The following is a 22,859-nucleotide window of genomic DNA, read 5'->3' as shown; positions in this document are numbered from 1 at the left end:
TGTGCGGGGTTTGGGGGAGGGAGGGCCAGCAATTGGGAGCTATAACTAACCATAGCACGCTTGGGCTGGACGAGGAAAATTAACCAACTTTCCTGTTCATAATAACTATTGGCACCTGGGTGAGGATAGGCTCAGACCTGTTGCACTTGAATAGCTCACTGGCACTCACTGCTTAAGCTTGCTTGGGCAAACCTGCTGGTGCCTGTGAAACTATCGCCCAGCAACTTGAGAAATCATTATGAGGAAGGGGGGTGAGGAGAAATAATAAAAAGCTCCCTTTTTATTCACAAGTGTCACACCAAGTCCTGTGTTGACAGTATAGAAAATGGAAATCCCTAAGGATTCGTGCTGCAGAAAATTTTTTGTTAAATCCTTTTGAAGATGATATTTTTCCTGGCTTGTTTGACCAATTCACTTTTTAAAAAGAAAAATCACAGTTACATCTTTTGCATTTTTTTTTTCATGTCAACTTGTATTTACAGTGGTTGCATTACATGCCAGTGTCCATTTGAAACATTTAATGTTGGTATATACTACTGATCATGTGGAATGTATTTTAAACTTGAGGTCATTTTGGTCCGTGTTGCTTTCTCTCTCTCTCTCTCTCTCTCTCAGAACATGTTGACTGCATAGAAAGGAAACTTGTTTGAGCCCTTTCAAGCCCATTATCGAAAGTGTTGTTACTTTATAACTTTATTTACTAATGAAGTCAAAAGGGTACCTGCAAAGTCTCACTAAATCTGTGAAGAGTCTAACATTTGTGATTGTTCTGATCTCTAGATTCTTTTTTCACTTCGTGCATTTAGGCACAATATTAAACTGTACAAAGCTTCAAGTTCCTTGTCTATAATCTGAATTGGACCTTTTATTTTATTCAATCTGGACTAGAAAGGGTTCTAAATTAATTGAGTTTTTAAATTGCTAAATGAGGTGTGGTTATTTTGAAACACTGTATTTTCAAAATGAGGAATACTGATTGTATATTGTCATGCAGTAGTTGTGCTCACACAGACACCAAAGATTAACCAATAGCTTTTGGCTTTTGACTGTTCTGCTCTCGAATTAACCACTTGACTTCAATGTCTTTGTGTAATACATTTATAAAGACATGGTAATAAATGAGTTGTTTCTGAACTTGACAGATTTTGTCATTTTTTTTAACTTTGTATTTTGCATTTAAAGGAGATTTTTAATCACTCATTTTATTTTTTTTAAAAGACCCAAAACAACATGGGCGGCGCAGTGGTTAGCACCGCAGCCTCACAGCTCCAGTGACCCGGGTTCAATTCTGGGTACTGCCTGTGTGGAGTTTGCAAGTTCACCCTGTGTCTGCGTGGGTTTTCGCCGGGTGCTCCGGTTTCCTCCCACCACCAAAGACTTGCAGGTTGATAGGTAAATTGGCCATTATCAATTGCCCCTAGTATAGGTAGGTGGTAGGGGAATATAGAGACAGGTGGGAATATGGTAGGAATATGGGATTAGTGTAAATGGGTGGTTGATGGTCGGCACAGACTCGGTGGGCCGAAGGGCCTGTTTCAGTGCTGTATCTCTAAATAAAATAAATAAATAAACGTAAAATCACAACAGAAATATCCTCGATCCAGAAACAACAGACTCCCTCCATCATAATAATCATGTCTTGAGTGATTCCAACACTTTTTTTATCCCACCGCTCTATCCGTAAACCTCTTCCACAATCCTGTTCAATGTTGGGCACGATTACAGCAGATAAAAATAGAAATTGAAGGCTGTCAGGCCTACTGTCATCTCACTATCCTGACCGAAACTGCTGCGAGGTGAGTAATCCTGACCAAGGTGAAACATAATCACAGGTAGGTTTTAGTATTGCACGTTTAATATAATTTTATTTCATAACTTGAAGGAAAAGTTAAAAATTGAGTGAAAGGTTGATAGGACATTTGCTAATTTTGTCCCATAGAACCGTACATGTAATTCTAACTAGTGTTGCTAATCACTGCAGCAGAAATCAGTTTCAGAAATGTTTGGGGGGAAAAGTAACAACGCTTGCATTTCTTTAGAACCTTTTATATCCTTTCATAGGATGTGAGCATCACTGGCAAAGCTGGCATTTATTGCCTATGCCTAACTACCTGCGAGAAGGTGGTGGTGAGCTGCCTTCTTGAACCGCTGCAGTCCACGTGGTGTAGGTACACCCACAGTGCTGTGTTGGGGAAGGAGTTCCGTGATTTTGAGCCAGCGACAGTGAAGGAGCAGGGATATAATTCCAAGTCAGGTTGGTGCTGAAGCCATCATCTTTGATCCCCACAACAAACTCCATTCCCTGACTACTGTTTCCCTCCGTAGCAACTATCCTAAGCTGAGTAAGACTTCACAACCTTGATGTTGTGTTTGACAGAATGTACTGGATAGGCTGGCTTGGCTTTGAGTAAACAAAGGAATTGGGAGTGGATACACAGAAGGGCTTGCCATATCTTCCAATCTTCCCTAAATGCAGGGGAGGTGCCAGAGGATTGGAGAGTGGCACATGTGACAGCTTTATTCAAGAAAGGATGTAAGGATATTTCTAATAACTAGAGGACGGTCAGTTTAACATCTGTGGCGGGGAAGGTTTTAGAAACATTAATCAGGGGGGGAAAAAATCAACAGGCACTTGGAAAGGTTTGAGTTAATAGAGCCAGCATGGATTTGTTAAAGACAGCTCATGCTTGACTAATTGATTTTTTTGGATGAAATAACAGAGAAGGTTGATGAAGAGAAAGCAATGGATGTTTTCTATATAGATTTTTAAGAGAGTTTTTGACAAAGTACCACATAAAAGGCTGGTGACAAAAATTGAGGCTTGTGGAATAGGAGGGTCAGTGTTGGCTTGGATAAAAAATTGGCTTCAGGACAGAAAACAGCAAGTCACGGTAAAAGGTTTTTCAGACTGGAGGATGGTGTCCCCCAAGGTTCAGTGCTAGGACCAATGCTTTTTTGATATTTTCTGCTTTTTAAAACTTGTATATTGGAATACAGAGTAAAATGTCAAAATTTGCTGATGATGTCAAACTTGAAGGTGTGGCAGACAGTGAGGAAGATACCAATCAACTGCAACAGGATATAGATAGGTTAGCAGAATGGGCAGAGAAGCAGCAGATGGAATTTAATACTGAAAAATCTGAGGTGATGCATTTTGGCAGAGGGGATAGGGAGAGGCAACATAGACTAAATGGCACAGTTCTAAGAGTGTACAGCCACAGAGGGACCTGGGGGTTCATGTGCATAGATCTTTGATGGTAGCAGGACATACTGAGAGAGTGGTTAATAAAGCATGTGGGATCTTGGGCTTCATAAATAGTGATATTGAGTACAAAAGCAGGGGAGTTGTGCTGAACCTTTATAAGGCTCTGGTTAGGCCACAGCTACAGTATTGCATCCAGTTCTGGTCACCACACTTTAGGAAGGATGTGAGGGCCCTTGAGAGAATTCAGAGGGTCTTCAAAGATGCAGCTGCGAAGATAGTAGATGCATTGGTTGTAATCTTCCAAAATTCCCTAGATTCTGGAAAGTTCCAATCAGATTGGAAAATAGTAAATTCTATTCAAGAAAGGAGGGAGACAGAAAGCAGGAAACTACAGGCCAGTTAGCCTAACTTCTGTCAAAGGGAAAATGCTCGTATCTATTATTAAGGAGGTTATAGCAGGGCACTTAGAAAATCTTAATGCAATCGGGCAGAGTCAACATGGTTTTGTGAAAGGAAAATCATGTTTGACTCATTTATTAGAGTTCTTTGAAGAAGTATCGAGCAACGTGGATAAAGGGGAACCAGTAGATGTGGTGTATTTGTATTTCCAAAAGACATTTGAGAAGGTACCACATCAAAGATTACTGCATAAAATAAGAGCTCATTGGTGTAGGGGGTAACATATTACCATGGATAGAGGATTGGTTAGCTAACAGGATGCAGAGAGTAGGGATAAATTAGTAATTTTTGGGGTGGCAAGCTGTAACTAGTGGAGTGCCACAGGGATCAGTGCTGGAACCTCAACTATTTACAATCTATATAAATGACTTGGATGAGAGACCGAATGTATGGTTGCCAAGTTTGCTGATGACACAAAGATAGGTAGGAGAATATGTTGTGAGGAGGATATAGAGTCTGCAAAGGGATTTAGATAGGTTAAGTGAGTGGGCAAAAATTTGGCAGATGGAGTATAATGTGGGAAAATGTGAACATGTCCACTTTGACAGGAAGAATAGAAAATCAGTATATTATTTTGAAAATATTATTTAAAGAGTGAAATGGTGACACATCCTATGGACTGGTGTGCACTAGCATGATGACCAGTTGCTACAGCAGCTTGGCAACAGGCGCCAATGTCAAAAGCAACAACTCTCAGCATCACTTGGCAGCTTCAAGTGAAGCACTTGTGGCAAAACCTACCTCTCAAGGATTGGCTTTCACAGCCATCAGCAAAGGAACATAGGACTTAGGAGCAGGAGTAGGCCATTTGGCCCTTCAAGCCTGCTCTGCCATACAATAAGATCATGGCTGATCCAGTTGTGGTCTCGACTCCACTTTCCTGTCTGCATCTACACCCCGCCATAACCCTTGACTCCCTTGTCTGTAGATGCACCAAGAGCAGATACCCCACCTAAATGGATGTTTGCTGCATGCCGATCATATTTCGTAGATGCAAGGATGTCAACTGATATTATTTAAATGGAGAGAGATTGCAGAACTCTGCAGAACAGAGGGATATGAGTGTTCTTGCACATGAATCACAAAAAAATTAGTATGCAGGTACAGCAAGTGATTAGGAAGGCAAATGGAATGTTGTCGTTTATTGCAAGGGGAATGCAATTAAAAAAAGGAAATTTTGCTACAGTTGGTGAGACCACATCTGGAGTACGGTGTACAGTTTTGGTCTCCTTACTTAAAGGATATAATTGCATTAGAAGCAGTTCAGAAAAGGATCACTCGACTAATTCCTGGGATGAGGAGTTATCTTATGAGGAAAGGTTGGGCCTATACCCATTGGAGTTTAGAAGAATGAGACGCAATCTTATTGAAGCATATACAATCCTGAGGGGCTTGACAGGATGGATCCTGAGAGGAAGTTTCCCTTTATGAGAGAGACTAAGACCAGGGGACACAGTTTAAAAATAAGGGGTCTCCCATTTAAGACACGAGAATTTTTTTTCTCTGAGAGTCGTTAGGCTGTGGAATTTTCTTCCTCAATGGAAGCAGGGTCGTTAAATATTTTTAGGGCTGAATTAGGTAGATAGGTTCATGATTCACAAAGAAGTCAAAGGTTATGGGGGGGGGGGGGGGGGGTGGGTAGACAGGAAAATAGAGTTGAGGCCACAATCAGAACAGCCATGATTTTATCAAATCATGGAGCAGGCTTCAGGGGCTGAATGGCCTACTCCTGCTTCTATGTAGGAGATTTACCAGAATGGTTCCAGGTATGAAGGATGTTAGCTACAAGGTTAGGTTGGAGAAGCTGGGGTAGTTTTCCTTGGAGAAAAGGAGATTGAGGAGAGATTTGATAGTGGTGTACAAGATTATGACAAGTTTAGAGAAGGTAGACAAAAAAAACTGTTCCCATTAGCTGATGGTACAAGGACTAGGAGACACAGATTTAAGATTTTGGACAAGAGATGCAGGAGGGATGTGAATGGGAATGACCTGGAACTCGTTGCCTGTGAGGATGGTAGAAGCAGAGACAATTAATGATTTCAAAAGGAAATTGGATGGGCATTCAAGGGAATTAAACTTGAAGGGCTACGGGGATAGAGCAGGGAATGGGATTGATTGGATTGCTCTACAGAGAGCCGGCATGGACTCGATGGGCCAAGTGGCCTCCTTTGTGCCGTTATGACTATTAAATGAGTTTCCAACCACATATCCACATTATCACTAAAACTACCTACTTCCACCTCCATAACATCACTCGACTCTGACCCTGCCTCTGCTCAGCAGTTGCTGAAACCCTCATCCATGCCTTTGTTACCTCTAGACTTGACTATTGTAATGTTTTCCTGACCAGTCTCCCATCTTCCACCCTACATAAACCTGTGGTCATCCAAAACTCTGCTGCCATATCTTAATGTGCTCCAAATGTGATTCACCCATCAACCCTGTGTTTGCTGACCTTCACTAGCTCCTGATCAGCCATCCCTCCATTTTAAAATCATCATCCTTGTTTTCAAATCTCTCTATGGCCTCTATCTGTGTAGCCTCCTCCAGCCCTATAACCCTCCAAGATCTCTTCACTCTTCCAATTCTGGCCTCTTGTGCATCCCCAATTTTAATTGCTCCATCATTGTTGGCCATGCTTTCAGCTGCCTTGGCCCTAAACTCTGGAATTCCCACCTTACCTCTCCTCTTTTAAGATGCTCCTTAAAATCTAGCTTTTGATCAAGCTTCTGGTCATTTGTCCTGATATCTGCTTCTGTGGCTGGGTGTTTTTATTGTTAAGCACCTTAGGAGGTTTTACTACATATAAATGTAAATTTGTCTTTGTGCTCAGTGTCAAATTTTGTTTGATAATGCTCCTGCGAAGCGCCTCGGGACATTTACTATATTAAAGGTGTCAGATAAATACAGGTTATTGTTGGTGGAGAATGGAGACAAATTATGTCAGTGAGGACTGGAGATGGGAGAACAGGACTTAGTGTGGGACAGGATATGAACAGCTGAGTTTAGGATTGGATGTCAACCATGTGGAAATGGAGAAAAAAATCCAAGGGTGACACCAGAACAGATACAACAACAACTTGCATTCATTTCATACATTTACTGTAGTAAAATGTCCCAAGTTGCTGCACAGAAGTGTAATTAGACAACTTTCAACATCAAGCCAAAGAGGTAACATTCAAAAGTGACAAAAGACTTGGTCAAAGCAGTAGGTTTTAAGAAGTGTCTTAAAGAAGAAAGGTGAAGCGATTTTGGGAGGGAATTCCAGAGCTTAGGGCCTAGACAGCTGTCATCACAACCCATCAATGGTGGGGCAAAGGAAGTTGGAGGATTGCAGAGATCTCATGGGGCTGATGGAGGTTACAAAGATGGGAGAGGTGAGGCCGTGGAAGGATTTGAACATGAGAATTTTAAAATTTAGGCATGGGTGAATGGGGAGTCAATGTCGGTCGGTATGCCAAGAGTGATAGGTGAACTTGGTGTGAGTTAGGATACAGGCAGCAGATTTTTGTATGAGCTCAAGCGTAGGGAGTGTGCAACATGAGAGGCTGACCAGGAAAGCATTGTAATAGTCAAGTGTGGAAGTAACAAGAGCATAGATGGGAGTTTCAGCAGCAGATGAGCTGAGGCAGGAATAGCGATATACTGGAGGTTGCAGTGGGTGGTCTTGGTGACTGAGAGGATATGGAGTCGGAAACTCAGCTCAGGGTCAAATAGGATGCTGAGGTTGTGAACAGTCTGGTTCAGTTTGAGACATTGGCTAATGATGGGGATGGAATCAGTAGCTAGTAGAGAAGAGATTTTCAGCAGTTTTAGTGGCCAAAACTGCTGTTAATAAAGTAGCAAAATGGCAAAGCAACTTCAGGATATCTGATGTGAGATATTAGGATGTGGACAAATGTAGATATTGTTTAAGATTGGAGCAGAACAGGAAGAGCTTTACCCTGCACCAAACTTGAGCACAGGGTCGTTATAATTCTGAGGCACCTCGACCCAATTTCTTTGGTAAGAGAATGCAGATCCTTCAGAATGTTGCCTGATGGTATAAAAAAAAAATCCATTACTTAAAGGCCATTTTTTAATTTTAAAAAAACAGCACAATTGCAGAGAATTGCTCTTGTACTATTAACTTGCAGTGCTGATAAGCAGGAGGAGAGACAGAGCAGAAGCAGAGACTGCAACAGTGTGCAGCAGAATGGGAAACCAACTTGGAGCAGCCGGTCAGTCGGCAGCACAGGTCAGCATCACTAGCACTCAGCAATTCTAGTCAGGCAGAGTGCTTAGGTCTCCCAGATTATGAAAGCAGGAGCAGTGAGATCACCACCAGGAGAGGAGCAATAGCAGAGTAACAAGCTGCAAGACTGGGAGAGGGGAGCAGCAGTTCAGAATGAGATATCCTGACACGTAAAAGTCAGCTTTTACATTAACCCTCTCAGTGAATATAGGTCTCCCTGAGAGCTAAGTATTAAGTAGGACGATCATTCCAGCAGGAGGCTCCCTCATCTCAACAAACTTCTTGCACCAATAATTTAATGGCCACATTACTGAAACTGGGAGTACTGCATTCCAGATATCTTTCAAATTGCTCCCAATGTTAAAGATTGCTCCAGAAATGCTCCAATCTTTAAGCTGCTGAAGGGTTTTTAAAATAGTACATAGCAAACTTCCAAATACTGTCATTCCCGATGTCATGAGCTTGCTGAATCCATGTAAATGAGGCTGAAGCCAGAAGTTCCAGTAAGGTCAGCACACCAACAGTGGCATGCTAATTAAAGCACCCCACTAATTCTTGTCCCATCAGGAATTTCTACATAAGAATATCAGCCCTCGCGCCTCTTCTGCCATTCAGTTATAACTTAGCTGATCTCCACCTCGACTCTATTTACCTTCCTTTGTTCCATATCCCTTGATACCCTTACCCACCCAAAAAAAATTATTTCAGTCCTAAAAGCTCCAATTGTCCCAGCATCCACAGCCTTTTGAAAGAGCTAGTTCCAAATTTCTACCACCTGAATGTGCCCTTGTTCTTGACTAGAAGAAATAGTTTATCTGGATCTACCCTATTAAATCCTTTTAAAATTTTAAGCACCTTTACCAAATCACCCCTTAATCTTTTATCTTCTTCTTTGGCCTCCTTATCTCGAGAGACAATGGGTAAGCGCCTGGAGGTGGTCAGTGGTGTGTGGAGCAGCGCCTGGAGTGGCTATAAAGGCCAATTCTACAGTGACAGGCTCTTCCACAGGTGCTGCAGACAAATGTGTTTGTCGGGGCTGTTACACAGTTGGCTCTCCCCTTGCGCCTCTGTCTTTTTTCCTGCCAACTGCTAAGTCTCTTCGACTCGCCACACTTTAGCCCCGCCTTTATGGCTGCCCGCCAGCTCTGGCGAAGGCTGGCAACTGACTCCCACGACTTGTGATCAATGTCACAGGACTTCATGTCGCGTTTGCAGACGTCTTTATAACGGAGACATGGACGGCCGGTGGGTCTGATACCAGTGGCGAGCTCGCTGTACAATGTGTCCTTGGGGATCCTGCCATCTTCCATGCGGCTCACATGGCCAAGCCATCTCAAGCGCCGCTGACTCAGTAGTGTGTATAAGCTGGGGATGTTGGCCGCCTCGAGGACTTCTGTGTTGGAGATCCGGTCCTGCCACCTGATGCCAAGTATTATCCGGAGGCAGCGAAGATGGAATGAATTGAGACGTCGCTCTTGGCTGACATACGTTGTCCAGGCCTCGCTGCCATAGAGCAAGGTACTGAGGAAACAGGCTTGATACACTCGGACTTTTGTGTTCCGTGTCAGTGCGCCATTTTCCCACACTCTCTTTGCCAGTCTGGACATAGCAGTGGAAGCCTTTCCCATGCGCTTGTTGATTTCTGCATCTAGAGACAGGTTACTGGTGATAGTTGAGCCTAGGTAGGTGAACTCTTGAACCACTTCCACAGCGTGGTCGCCAATATTGATGGATGGAGCATTTCTGACGTCCTGCCCCATGATGTTCGTTTTCTTGAGGCTGACGGTTAGGCCAAATTCATTGCAGGCAGCCGCAAACCTGTCGATGAGACTCTGCAGGCACTCTTCAGTGTGAGATGTTAAAGCAGCATTGTCAGCAAAGAGGAGTTCCCTGATGAGGACTTTCCGTACTTTGGACTTCGCTCTTAGACGGGCAAGGTTGAACAACCTGCCCCCTGATCTTGTGTGGAGGAAAATTCCTTCTTCTGAAGACTTGAACGCATGTGAAAGCAGCAGGGAGAAGAAAATCCCAAAAAGTGTGGGTGCGAGAACACAGCCCTGTTTCACGCCACTTAGGATAGGAAAGGGGTCTGATGAGGAGCCACCATGTTGAATTGTGCCTTTCATATTGTCATGAAATGAGGTGATGATACCTAGTAGCTTTGGTGGACATCCAATCTTTTCTAGTAGTCTGAAGAGACCACGTCTGCTGACGAGATCAAAGGCTTTGGTGAGATCAATTAAAGCAATGTAGAGGGGCATCTGTTGTTTGCGGCATTTCTCCTGTATCTGGCGAAGGGAAAACAGCATGTCAATGGTCGATCTCTCTGCACGAAAGCCACACTGTGCCTCAGGGTAGACGCGCTCGGCCAGCTTCTGGAGCCTGTTTAAAGCAACTCGAGCAAAGACTTTCCCCACTATGCTGAGCAGGGAGATTCCACGGTAGTTGTTGCAGTCACCGCGGTCACCTTTGTTTTTATAGAGGGTGATGATATTGGCATCGCGCATGTCCTGAGGTACTGCTCCCTCGTCCTAGCACAGGCATAGCAGTTCATGTAGTGCTGAGAGTATAGCAGGCTTGGCAATCTTGATTATTTCAGGGGTAATGCCGTCCTTCCCAGGGGCTTTTCCGCTGGCTAGAGAATCAATGGCATCACTGAGTTCCGATTTTGTTTTTTACCAAATCACCCCTTAATCTTTTATACACGATGGAATACAAGCAAAGTTTATGCAACCTGTTATCATAACTTAACACCCGCCCCCCACCACAATAATTCTGGCAAATCGGCTCTGCATTCCCTCCAAGGCCAATATTAACCATTCTGAAGTGCAGTGCCCAAAACTGATCACAGTACACCAGATGGGATCTGACCGAGACTCTGCCCAACTGAAGTGTAACTGACTCTCCCTCTCATTCAACACGCTTCCTGTGGGGAATGACAAACTGCAGTGAGACATCTAATGAGCAAACTTATAATGTTTTTGGCATTCAGAGTCTTGTTCCTGAAATACCAGCCCAATAATAACATTGAACCCATTTCAAAATCCACCATAATTGCTAATTTGGGTACTAAATTTAGGCTGACGGAGTTAATCCCATCACAACTCCATTGAAGTAGCCTTAACTCTAACTTGTTTCTTTTCTCAAAAGAAAAAATACATTTGCTTGAATTCCTATAAATCTCTTTAATGTCAAATTTGTATTATAGTTTAAGATTTTGCGTGCTTATATTATGTGCAATTTTCTTCTGCTGTGCTACACAGTCCACTGTTATAGACAATATACACAACAGTTGTGCTGTAAAGGAATCCTTCATTTTGCATAACAGTGAGCAACCTGCCTTTATATGTACAACACATTTAAAATAAAATCATAACTAACTTATTTATTTCTAGTGTGCAGATCTATCTCAGTGAAGTTGCTAGCTTCTGCATGAAGAATATGTTTATTATTTAAGAATTGCAACTTAGGCATCTTTTCCCCCCACCCCTTCCCTTTATTCCCTTCCTGAAGGCACTGACTTGTTCTTATGTATCATTCCAGAGACACCAATTTTCCATTACATCCCCTAAATGGCTAGTTTCGTGTGTTAGTCCAATGATTTTTAGTGGGCTAATTGGCTGCAAAAGGTATCACAAAAGCCTGCACTGTGCAGTAAGAGTCACTGGATAGTGCCCAGAGGCAGGAAGCCTGACAGTTTATTTTTCTTTGCTCCCTCCATTGTCCAAGGCCATTGAGACCAATTGTAACACACCTACAGGAACTCCAGCTGAAATCAGCTAGCTCAGCACAAATTAACTTAATCAATCTTGGTCACAGACCTGAAACGTTAACTCTTCTTCTCTCTCCACAGATGCTGCCTGACCTGTTGTGTATTTCCAGCATTTTGTTTTTATTTCAATCAATCTTGGACCATTACATGGCTTAGTTCTGCCTTTGGTAGAGTGTAAAAGGTGCTGGAGAAACTATATTTGGAGGCTGGATATGAGAGCATTGACTCATCCAAGATTGGGTTGCAGAGAGGCAAGCAGCTGCTGATCAATCTCTACATCTCTAACTGATAAAACCTGTGTTCAACAGTACGTAGGATGGTGGCAATGCAGTCACACATTCTATTGGTGACTTGGGCTACTTACCATGCCATCCACACTTGTTCAATGATGAACTAGTGACCATTCTACTTGGGTAGGCAGAATCTCTTTGGAGTCAAGATGATAATGATATGCCTGGTGATGGAACTTCAGAATCAAGTTTCACTTTTGCAGACTCAGTACATTAATACCTAAGCCAGGTAGATCCACAGTGCTCTGTATCAACCAGCCTGTCTCATTACCAGTGTTTGGAGGAGTGGGCATAATTTGGATCTGGCATCCTCCTACTGAACTCCAGCTCACCCTGCAAGTAGGGAGGCCCTATCTGGACAAGAACCAAGGCGCTTACCCATGACTCCATGCTGGGAGGCTATGCGGTTTTCGCTGCATAAACTCCAACAATACCATTTGCCTACACTAAGCCTTGGACCCTGTGCTTAAGTTCTCTGGATGGAGATAAGTTCCTGCTACAGGGAGAGGATGCACACTCCTTAAGGAGAATTTCTGCTTATGCAAACTTCTTAATAGTTTGGTTTGGAGACTCTTAAGCATGGTAATGGGTTTCTGTTCATGGCAGGTACCCACCTCACCAAAAAAAACACAAAATGGCTCAGTAACACACCAGGTTGTGCCGTTACCCATTGGGGAAAGTAGCCCCTTTGCATTTGTTGTTGTAATAGGGAAAATGTTCCAACACAATTTCTTCCAATTGGTTTTTATAGCATACTAGTTTTTTGACATTTATTAACATATGTAAAAAAAAAACTGAAATTAACACTAGAAATTATGTACAAAGGCTTCCTTCCAATCACTTGGGCAGAGTGTAATGCTCCACACAAAACTAGCTCCACTATCAGTGGCACAGCCTTCAGTCATCATGTTCTGTACTTTGAAATTCTCTCCCTAAACCTCACCTTCACTTCACTCCTTTCCCAATCTCCTTTGTAGGATTATATATGTGCCAGTTGTTGATGCTGCGCTGATAAACCAAAGACAAACAGACCTCTCAGATGTCTAAACAGATGAGCTACCTGGAACCATCAAGTATCATAAAGATCTAAATGGATTTTCGGTTTATTCAGTTTTATTGAAGAGGATTATGCCTTACAAAAGTTAAAACAAGGCCTCTGAAATCAATTTCTGAATACTGTAACTCCACTAATATTTTAAATATTATTTATATGCTTTTCTGATAGATCTTTTTCTCCTCTTTACACTCAACCCCCTCATTTTACTTCTTCTCCTTAAGATAATAAACTGTTGGGTACAGTTCCACAGTTGCCAGCAGTTCTGTTATTAGTGGAAATCCTTTGTTTGTGAGCCTATGTAATGGATACTAGGTAGACTATTTTACTCTGAAGGGCATCACCTGTGAGTCTGGCCATGTCCTTGCTTGTAGTCCTCGCACATATGATACTTTCCAGTGGTGGGGGTGAGGGTAGAGTTGGTGATTTGATAGGGAAATTATCAATGGCTAAGAATGGAGTGCTTGAACATGGCTGTCCTGTTAATGCTTCTCCTTTTTGCAGCCCTTTCTAGTAACTTGCAATTTTTTCTGACCATCTCCGACTATTTGAGAAAAATAAATACATGTAAACTTTGCAAGATCTTCTTCATGCTGAGCATCACTAACAGAATGAAATTTTATAAGAAATAGCACAGCGTAGCAGATATAATCCAGTGATATTTCAAATTGGACAGACTCTCCCAAAAATGGCTAAAGAGGAAAAGAAAGCAGCAGAACATGAAAGTCTGGGAAAAGGAGTAAAGTAAAAATGCAACAGTGTCGGTTTGTTTTCTGATAGTTATCGGACATATTATAAAGCCAGGGTATCTTTGATCAACCTCCTCATGGTGGTACTAACAGATGTCCCAAGAGAATCAGTGATCTGGTAGCTGATTTTGTACAAGTAAGGCTGTACGTCTCTCAGGCCCGTGTCAAAGACATTGTCCACCTCCGACTGTGTGGGCATTTTGGGCAAGTACTCGTGCCGGTTCATAACCTCTATGATGTTGATGATCTTCTCGCCTAGTTTCTCGCCCACCTTCTCGCGGCAGATCTGCCTCTCCTGTTCATTGGCCAGGTTCACAACATTGAGTTTGAAGGCCCAAACCTCCCATGGGATGCACTCATCTGAGAACGGCCAGCGTGACTTCTTCTTCTGATAGAACTCCAGGGAGATTTGACCGCTCCCATCACTACCAGAGTTACGAAGGGCATCCTACAGTTAAAGGAGAAAAATGACATGAGAAAGATTGATCGTTGGTGAGATCTATTGCTCTAGAATATCAACCAAATCCCAATTGTTAGCTTAGAGTCTTACTGCACAATTCCCCTGAATTTAAGATTTAGAGTAACTCTAAACGATGTAAAACAGAAGGTCCCAAGTTTGATTTCTATTGGCCGGAATTTTATGGCCCCCAATAGAGTGGGCTGGTGGCGGGGGCCTATTCTGCAATTTTACGCGGGGTGGCAGGGGTGAGAAATGGCCCGCCCACCCCAGGCCAATCAAAGCCTTTGTGGCCAATTAACTGGCACATAAGGGCATCCTCCCGCCGCCGTGGGTAATTTACCCTCAGCGGCCGGACGGTAAAGGCTCTTCTTTCGGGCTAGGGGGGCCTTCCTGATCGGGCACCCTGTGCACCATGGAGGGCTGCCCCCAAAGCCCCAATAGCCCCGACGCACAACACTCCCCCCACCTACCCTAACTGACACCCCCTTTGCCTTGCCGGGGCCTGCTCGATTGTCCCTGGCGAGGCCCGAAAAACTTACCTTTTTTCTGGGGCTGTCCTTCCGGTTGCCTTCGATGGCTGGGTGTAGTCCCAGCAATGGCCACCACTTCCAGTGACGCTGCTGGGACTAACAGCTGCGGCCCGCTGATTGGCCGGCAGGTCCATTCGGCAGCACTTCCTGCCTCAAGGAGGTGGAAGTCCCGCCCAAGACCAATTAAGGGCCTGGGAAATGAAATATCCAGGCCCGGCGGAGGTGGGCTTGCCACCGACTTTTCTGCTGGTGGGCAGGGCCTCCCACCCAATGTAAAATTGCAGCCATTATGTTCCAAGTTGTTCTCATCCATGGTTCTCTGAAGGGAGGAAGTGAGGGGTGAGCAGTCAGTCGGCCAAGGATCCAATTGCTATTAAAGTGATTCCTCGGGGTATGTGTACAAGTGTCAGTGTTAGGCATGAACAGGATTGGATTACCCCTCTTGATAGAATCATAGAATGGGTACACACAGATGAAGACCATTCAGCCAGCTCTCTGCAAGAGCAACTCAGTTAATCCCATTTCCCTGCCCTTTCCCTGTGGTCTTGCAATTTTTTTCTGTTGAGTAGACAGCAGTTTTTTTATTTTGAGGGCTTAGAAGAATAACCACTTGGGCAAGGTATCCAAGGGTGGGCAGCACCAGTGAAACTGAACCCTACAGAGAGTTTTAGTGTCTTTAGAAGTGAAAAACACATCTTACTGCAATTGTGGGTGTCAAAGCATCAACATACTGTGCACCAAAATGGTCAGCTGCAGATTTTTCCTCTCAATTCTCAATGCAGTTAAGTTTTCAATTTGAGATGTCAGGAGCAAGTACTGCATGCAGTTTTGGGCACCAAACCTCAGGGAAAATATATTGTTATTGAAGGGGTTGGGGTACAGCATAGATTCACAAGAATACTACCAGAGCTTAAAAGATTAAATTATGAGAACAACTTGGTTTGTATTCCCTTGAGTTTTGAAGGTTCAGGGGTGATCTAATCGAGGTCTTTAAAATGCTAGGACGATTTGATAAGGTAGATACAGAGAAACTGTTTCCTCTCGCGGGGAAATCCAGAACAAGCAAACATAATGTTAAAACTAGAGACTGACCATCAAAATCAGTATTTTTTCACTGAGATGGTAGAGGGAATTTTGAAATCTCTTCCACAAAGGGCTGTGGATCCTAGGTGTAGTTGGATCTTTCAACATTGAGATAGATTTTTTTTCTCATATCAGGGTATTAATGGATATGGAGCAATGGATTTGAGGTACAGATTAGTCATGATCTAATTGAATGTTGGAACCGGCTTGAGCACTGATTGGCTTACTCTTGTTCCTGGAGGCAAGAGATAGCTCCACAGAGATAGGAGGAAAATGAGGTGAAGGGCGAGTAACTCTAGGATGGTCACATTCACCTCCCAGTACTTTGATATTGTTCGGACCCCTGGGTATGGGTCATTACTCTATTGTCCAGGGTAGAGTACAGGGAAACCTACAGACATTTTGTTTCCATATATGTAACTCAGCAATAGAGTACAGCCAAAGTATTTCAACTTTATTTAGTATTTCATCAATTTTGCTATGATCATTGCTCTCCGAACTTTCTTCTCTAAACTTGTTCCTCTAAAGTTGCAAAACATGGTGCACACACTCACTCTTCCTTTAAAACACTCCTTAAAACCTACCTCTCTGACTAACCTGTCCTCATATCTCCTTGTGGGGCTCAATGTCAAGTTTAGTTTGATAATGTTCCTGTGAGGTGCCTAGGGACATTTTACTACGTTAAAGGTGCTATATAAATGCAAGTTGTTGCTCCTCACTGTGCTGAAATCATGGACTATTACAGTATCTGTTGCTCTTAGGACCTCAAAACTCTAATTACGTACTTCCCTCAGTCTCTCCTACAGGCTTTTGAAAAATCAAGCTTGGTGTCACCCAATAACTACTCTACTCATCTCATCTCTTCTCGGGCTACAAATCGGTATGTTCCATTTTTGTGGGAACAGGGCGATCGGGACTCGCAGCCTGCCTGTTCCGATCGAGGTGGGCAGCACATAAATTTGGTGCACCCACCTCATCCGCATGACTGTAGCCTGTGGCCAAGCGGGTCCTGTGCTGTTGGTGTCCTCTTCGCGCTGCCAGCTGCCTCTGCACTCAGCAGGGAAGCAGATCAGCATTGAGCAGAAACCACCTTTATGAAACTCTGGTTCGGCCTCAACTGGAGTATTGTGTCCAATTGTGGGCACTGCGCTTTCGGAAGGATGTGAAGCCTTTAGAAAGGGTGCAGAAAGGATTCACAGGTCAATGGTAGCAGGGATGAGGAACTTTAGTTACATGAATAGATTGGAGAAGTTTAGGGTGTTCTCCTCAGGGAAAGTAGAGATGGATTTGATAGAGGTGTTCAAAATTATGAAAGCTCTAGACAGAGTAGTTAGAGAGAAACTGTTCCCATTGGAGGAAGGGTTGAGAACCAGAGGACACCGACTTAAGGCGAAAGGCAAAAGAAGTAACGGCGACATTCGGAAAAACTTTTTTATGTAGTGAACTATTAGGGTCTGGAATGCACTGCTTGAGGTGGAGGCAAGGCTACAGGGAGAAGGCAGGGGAATGGGACTAGCTGAGTTGCCCTTAGAAGTGGTACAGACCTGAGGGGCTGAATGGTCTCCTTTTGTGCAATAACCATTCTATGATTCTCATTTTACAGGCAGGCTGTCCCTCTTAAAGGGAAGCTGCACTGAATAATAATGCTGGATTTAAATGAAGGAAAAGTGAACACCAGGACAGAGAGATGGTTCAAGGGTGGTGGATGCATTGCTGGAGGCATTAGTGGTGGACATGGGCAGGAGAAGAGATGCCCTCAAGCACCACCCTCAGAAGCGAGTGGAAGCAGGTGGCCAGGAAGATCAACTCCCAGAACCTGAACCGAGGACTTGGCAGCACAGAATCACAGAATTGTTACAGCGCAGAAGAAGGCCATTCAGCCCATCATGTCCGCACTGGCTCTCTGAAAGAGCAATTCCCTCAGTCCCATTCCCCTGCCTTTTATGCTGGCTTTCTTTAATTAACTCGCATTTGTCCATGTGACTATTGACTTTGCTCTGAATTATTTTTTCTAGAAGTTTTCCCACCACCTAAATTATACTGACAGGCTTGTAGTTGCTGGGCTTATCTTTACACCCTTTATTGAACAAGAGTGTAATGTTTGCAATTTTCCTGTCCTCTGGCACCACCCCTGAGTCTAAGGAAGACTGGAAAATTATGGCCAGTGCCTCTGCGATTTCCACCCTCACATCCCCCACTATGCTTGGATGCATCTCATCCGGCCCTGGTGTTTTATCCACTTTAAGTTCAGACAGCCTATCTAATACTTCCTCTTTATCAATTTTAAACCCCTCTAGTGTCTGACTTACCTCCTCTTTCAACATTGCCTGGGTTGCATCTTTTTCTTTGGTAAAGACAGATGCAAAGTATTCATTTAATGCCTCAGCTATGCCCTTTGCCTCCATGTGTAAATCCCCTTTCTGGTCTCCAATCTGCCCCACTCCTCCTTTTACCACCCTTTTACTATTTATATGCTTATAGAAAACTTTGGGATTTCCTTTAATGCTAGCTGCCAGTCTCTTTTCATGCTCTCTCATTGCTTCTCATATTCGCTTTTTCATTTCCTCTCTGGACCTTCTATATTCAGCCTGGTTCTCGATAGTATTTTCTATCTGGCATCTGGCAGTGCCACAAGAAGTCTAATTACTTCACGCAGCTGGTCAACGCATCTCCTACACACCACACTACCAACCTCTCACTGCTCAATACACGACAATAACTCACCCAACAGCACTCCGTGACACTCAGGACGCGCACCTAAAATCCAGCTTCTTCATCTGATCCTCACAATGCTGCCAGCTCACATATTTATACTTTCCAACATAACATGGGTGGTCAGTTAGAGTGCTAACTAGCAGAAGTGACTGGCTGTTTTTTTTCCACTTCCCCCATTCACCCAAATCTGGTGACACTTTAGCTGGTTTTGTGACAGCCTTCAGTGGTAGTCATAGAGTCAGAGAGAGCTCCAGCACTGAAACAGGCCCTTCGGCCCACCGAGTCTGTGCCGACCATCAACCACCCATTCCTTGTATTCTTGTATCTTGAGTAAGGAGATTATGTGTCAAATACCACTTCAGAGACTTGAGCATATAATCTAGCTTGATACTTCACTCCAGTGCAGTACTGTCAGAGTTCTGCACGGTTGGAGATGCCATCTTTCGGATGAAACATTAGACCATGAAGAACTCCCCTGCTCTTCTTCGAAATCGTGCCATGGGATCATTTACCTCCACAAGAAAGAGCAGATGGGGCCTCGGCTTAACGACTGGTGGCACCTCCCTGAGCACTGCACTGGAGTGAAGTTTCAGCCTTGATATTGTGTTCAAGTCTCTGGAATGGGACCGAGGCCACAGGCTGCTGATTCAGGGACGAGAGTGCTATACAGACTGAGACAAGGCCCACACTGTAATTGTAGGCCGATCTGCGAATCGTTACGAAAGGAATGCAGCCAGAGGCAGACAATGGAACCACTTGAATTTGAACAGAGTGGCACCATAAAACGGTGCATTATGAATTGGTCACAATCCCGATTCATGACGAACCGAAACTTATATCTGTTGTCTCGTTTTTAAAAAAAATTGGGTATAAAGAGGAAATTCACCTTAAACTCGCCTACAGATCTACGCAACGTGCGGTCCAGCTCATCGGATGATACCCGCACATAGGTGCAATCGACGAAATCACAGTCGACGTCCTCAGTGCCCACGGTGCCGATGGAGTAGGTACCCTCCTTCTTGTAGTGGAATTTGCCCGAGCTCCTGTGCAGGAGTACGGTGTGGAGCACGGCCAGCACGGTCTCCTCGATCTGCCTGGCTTCCACCGTCAGCTCCAGAGTCTGGGATCTGCAGTTCATCCTCGCACCGATACCAGGATCAACGTCCGGCCCTTGTCTTTATCTCTTGAAACGCAACTGCTGAGGGGTGACACTGATGGAACCCTGGAGAAACAATGTAACCATTTAACAATGAATCGAACCCGGGTCAGTTTCCGCTACAATGTAAACATTCTATCCGGTGACATCATCCAATTCGGAAATGGTGGGGGGGGCGGGAGTTAATTTCAGTGACTACAGTACCCTGACTAGGACAAAACACGCCAAAGAAATTAACGCGCGTAATGTTTGTCAGTTTTCTTCCCCCCTGCTACTTGAAATACATTTACCCTCTTGATAATTTCTGTTGTCTCCTTTCTACCATCCTCATCTTTGGGAGAGAATTGAGAGGAGGTGGCTTGGAAATGAAATCATTGTACAGATCAAAATCATGAGTGGTCTAAACAGAGTAGAAAAGGAGAAGCTTTGGTTAGTGGTTAGCACCGCAGCCTCGCAGCTCTAGTGACCTGGGTTCGATTCTGGGTACTGCCTGTGTGGAGTTTGCAAGTTCTCCCTGTGACCATGTGGGTTTTCACCAGGTGCTCCAGTTTCTTCCCACAGCCAAAGACTTGCAGGTTGATAGGTAAATTGACCGTTGTAAATTGCCCTTGGTATAGGTAGGGGGATGTGGGTGGTTGATGGTTGGCACAGAGTTGGTGGGCCAAAGGGCCTGTTTCAGTGCTGTATCTATAAATAAAAAATAAACTGTTCTTATTGGCAGAAGGGTTGAGAACCAGAGGACACTGATTTAAGGTGATTGGCAAAAGAAGCAAAGGCAACATGAGGGAAAACGTTTTTACACAATGTGTGGTTAGGATCTGGAATGCACTGCCTGAGAGTGTGGTGGAGGCAGATTTAGTTGTGGCTTTCAAAAGGGAATTGGATAGTTATCTGAAGAGAAGAAAGAAATTGCTGGGCTGCGGGGAAAGGGCGCGGGAGTGGGACTAACTGATTTGTTCTTGCACAGAGCTGGCACAGACAAGACGGGCCAAATAGCCTTATACTGCACTGTAAACCATTCTATGATTCTAGGTTGTAAACCCATTTAAGCATAGGGAGCTGTTTTTGAGAGATAACAGATGCATTAACTTTTCAAACTGGAAGTGTTGAAAATTATTCCAAATGACTCAGATTTGACAACAATTTGCATTCATATAGCGCCTTTAACATAATAAAATGTCTGAAGGCTCTTCACAGAAACGTCATCCAACAAAATTTGACATCGAACCACGCAAAGAGGTATTTGAACAGGTGACCAAAAGCTTCCTGGGAAGTGCCTTGTGTCCCTTAAGTGAGCTGGTTGCCTTTTTTGTGTGGAAGTTCATCCCCACAGCACTGATGCCATAATAGGACCCAGGAGTGTAACAATGAAACCACCTGGTGATCTAAATCACATCTCAGTGTCTTAGGTTTGTGTACTCCTTTAATGACTCCGGAGGCACACTTTACACTAGGTGAGGTGCTGTTTGGTTCAGTTTATAAGCTGCTTTATTTAACAGTAGATAAAACATACAGAACACCGAGGATGATGAAAATCATTTGGTACAGTTAGAGAGATACAGCTCTGAAACAGGCCCTTCGAGTCTGTGCCGACCAACAACCACCCATTTATACTAATCCTACATTAACCCCATATTCCCTACCACATCCCCACCACCTACCTAGGGGCAATTTACCTATCAACCTGCAAGTCTGTGGCTGTGGGAGGAAACCAGAGCACCCAGCAGAAACCCACACAGTCACAGGGAGAGCTTGCAAACTCCACACAGGCAGTACCCAGAACTGAACCCAGGTCACTGGAGCTGTGAGGCTGTGGTGCTAACCACTGCACCATTGTGCCATCCTTAGTTCAACTTATGTTTGTGCATTGTTGCAAAAATAAAGAACATGTACACATTTGAGAGAATTCTTTTTGAACAAAGAATGGTAGATTTTTTTTTGTCCTCCCAACAGTGCAGAGGTTATTTCTCCCTTTCTGCTGCCTGGACTCCTTTCGCCATCTTTCTGCTGCTTAACTGACTTGCTGATGTCTGTGTTGATTTTTATAAAGCCTTTCTTAAAAGACGAGCAGATACCAAAGAAATGTATCAACACTGAGGTGCTTTATGTTTCCTGAATGACCAGAAACTGCTAATAAATCCCGGATGATGATATGACCTGCTTCCTCATGTACACTGACAACACCCACTCTCCATTCTCCACCACCTCTTCAACTCCTCCACTGTCTCTGTGTAGTTAGACAGCATGCCCAACATCCAGTGTTGCACAAGCCACAATTTCTCACAGTTAGATATCAGGAAGATTGAAGGCATCATCTTCTCGCCCCACTCCCCTGCCCCCACTCTCCCCACCATGAACTCCACATCCTTGCCACCATCTCTACTCCCTCACCCTGGATACTGTCACAGGTTGAACCAGACAATTTGCAACCTCGGCACTCTTTTCAATCTTGAGCTGAGGTTCCAACTCCATATTCTTTCCATCACAAAGACCACTTAGGACCACCTCCACCCTAAATCAGCTCATCTGCTGGAGAAACAAGCAGGGTGGATAAAGGGGAACCAGTAGATGTGGTGTATTTGAATTTCCAAAAGGCATTCAATAAGATGCCACACAAGATACAAGCTCATAGTGTTGTGGGTAATATATTAGCATGGTCAAGGTAACTATTACAGTTGTGATGCGGGATGAGAAGTTAGAAGGTTCATCAAATGAGGTTGTATGAATTGAGCTAAGGAACAAAAAAGGGTCTATCACACTGCTGGGAGTGTGCTACAGACATGTAGGCAAATCACTGAGAACAATAGCACAGTAATAGTAGGGGATTTTAACTACACCAATATTAACTGGGATAGTTTTAGTGTGAAAGAAATTGAGGGAGCAGAATTCTTGAGGCACATTCAGGAGAACCTTTTGGCCCAGTATGTAGCAAGTCTAACAAGAGAGGGCGCAGTTTTAGATTTAGTTTTAGGAAATAAAGATGGGCAGATGGAAGGGGTGGCAGTGGGAGAGCGTTTTGGTGGTAGTGATCATAATTCAGTCAGTTTTAACATAATTATGGAAAAGGACATAGATAGAACAAAGAACAGTACAGCACAGGAACAGGCCATTCGGCCCTCCAAGCCTGCGCCGATCTTGATGCCTGTCTAAAC

General features: G+C 43.9%; 1 protein-coding gene across 1 annotated transcript; it reads right to left on the bottom strand.

Annotated features, from left to right (window-relative positions):
• Positions 1–13,055: 13,055 nt before the first annotated feature.
• Positions 13,056–19,857, bottom strand: atg101 (autophagy related 101). Its single transcript, XM_068041240.1, has 2 exons — positions 19,438–19,857; positions 13,056–14,211 (listed from the first exon to the last, which is right to left on the bottom strand). The coding sequence occupies exons 1-2, from the start codon at positions 19,687–19,689 to the stop codon at positions 13,807–13,809; spliced, it is 657 nt and encodes a 218-aa protein (XP_067897341.1). The 5' UTR covers positions 19,690–19,857; the 3' UTR covers positions 13,056–13,806.
• Between the last annotated feature and the right edge of the window lie 3,002 nt (positions 19,858–22,859).

The sequence above is a fragment of the Heterodontus francisci genome, chromosome 10 (genome assembly GCF_036365525.1).
Source record: "Heterodontus francisci isolate sHetFra1 chromosome 10, sHetFra1.hap1, whole genome shotgun sequence".
Taxonomy (NCBI): domain Eukaryota; kingdom Metazoa; phylum Chordata; class Chondrichthyes; order Heterodontiformes; family Heterodontidae; genus Heterodontus; species Heterodontus francisci.
The sequence above is the reverse complement of the archived record's forward strand: the minus strand, read 5'-3'. Positions and strand labels throughout refer to the sequence as shown.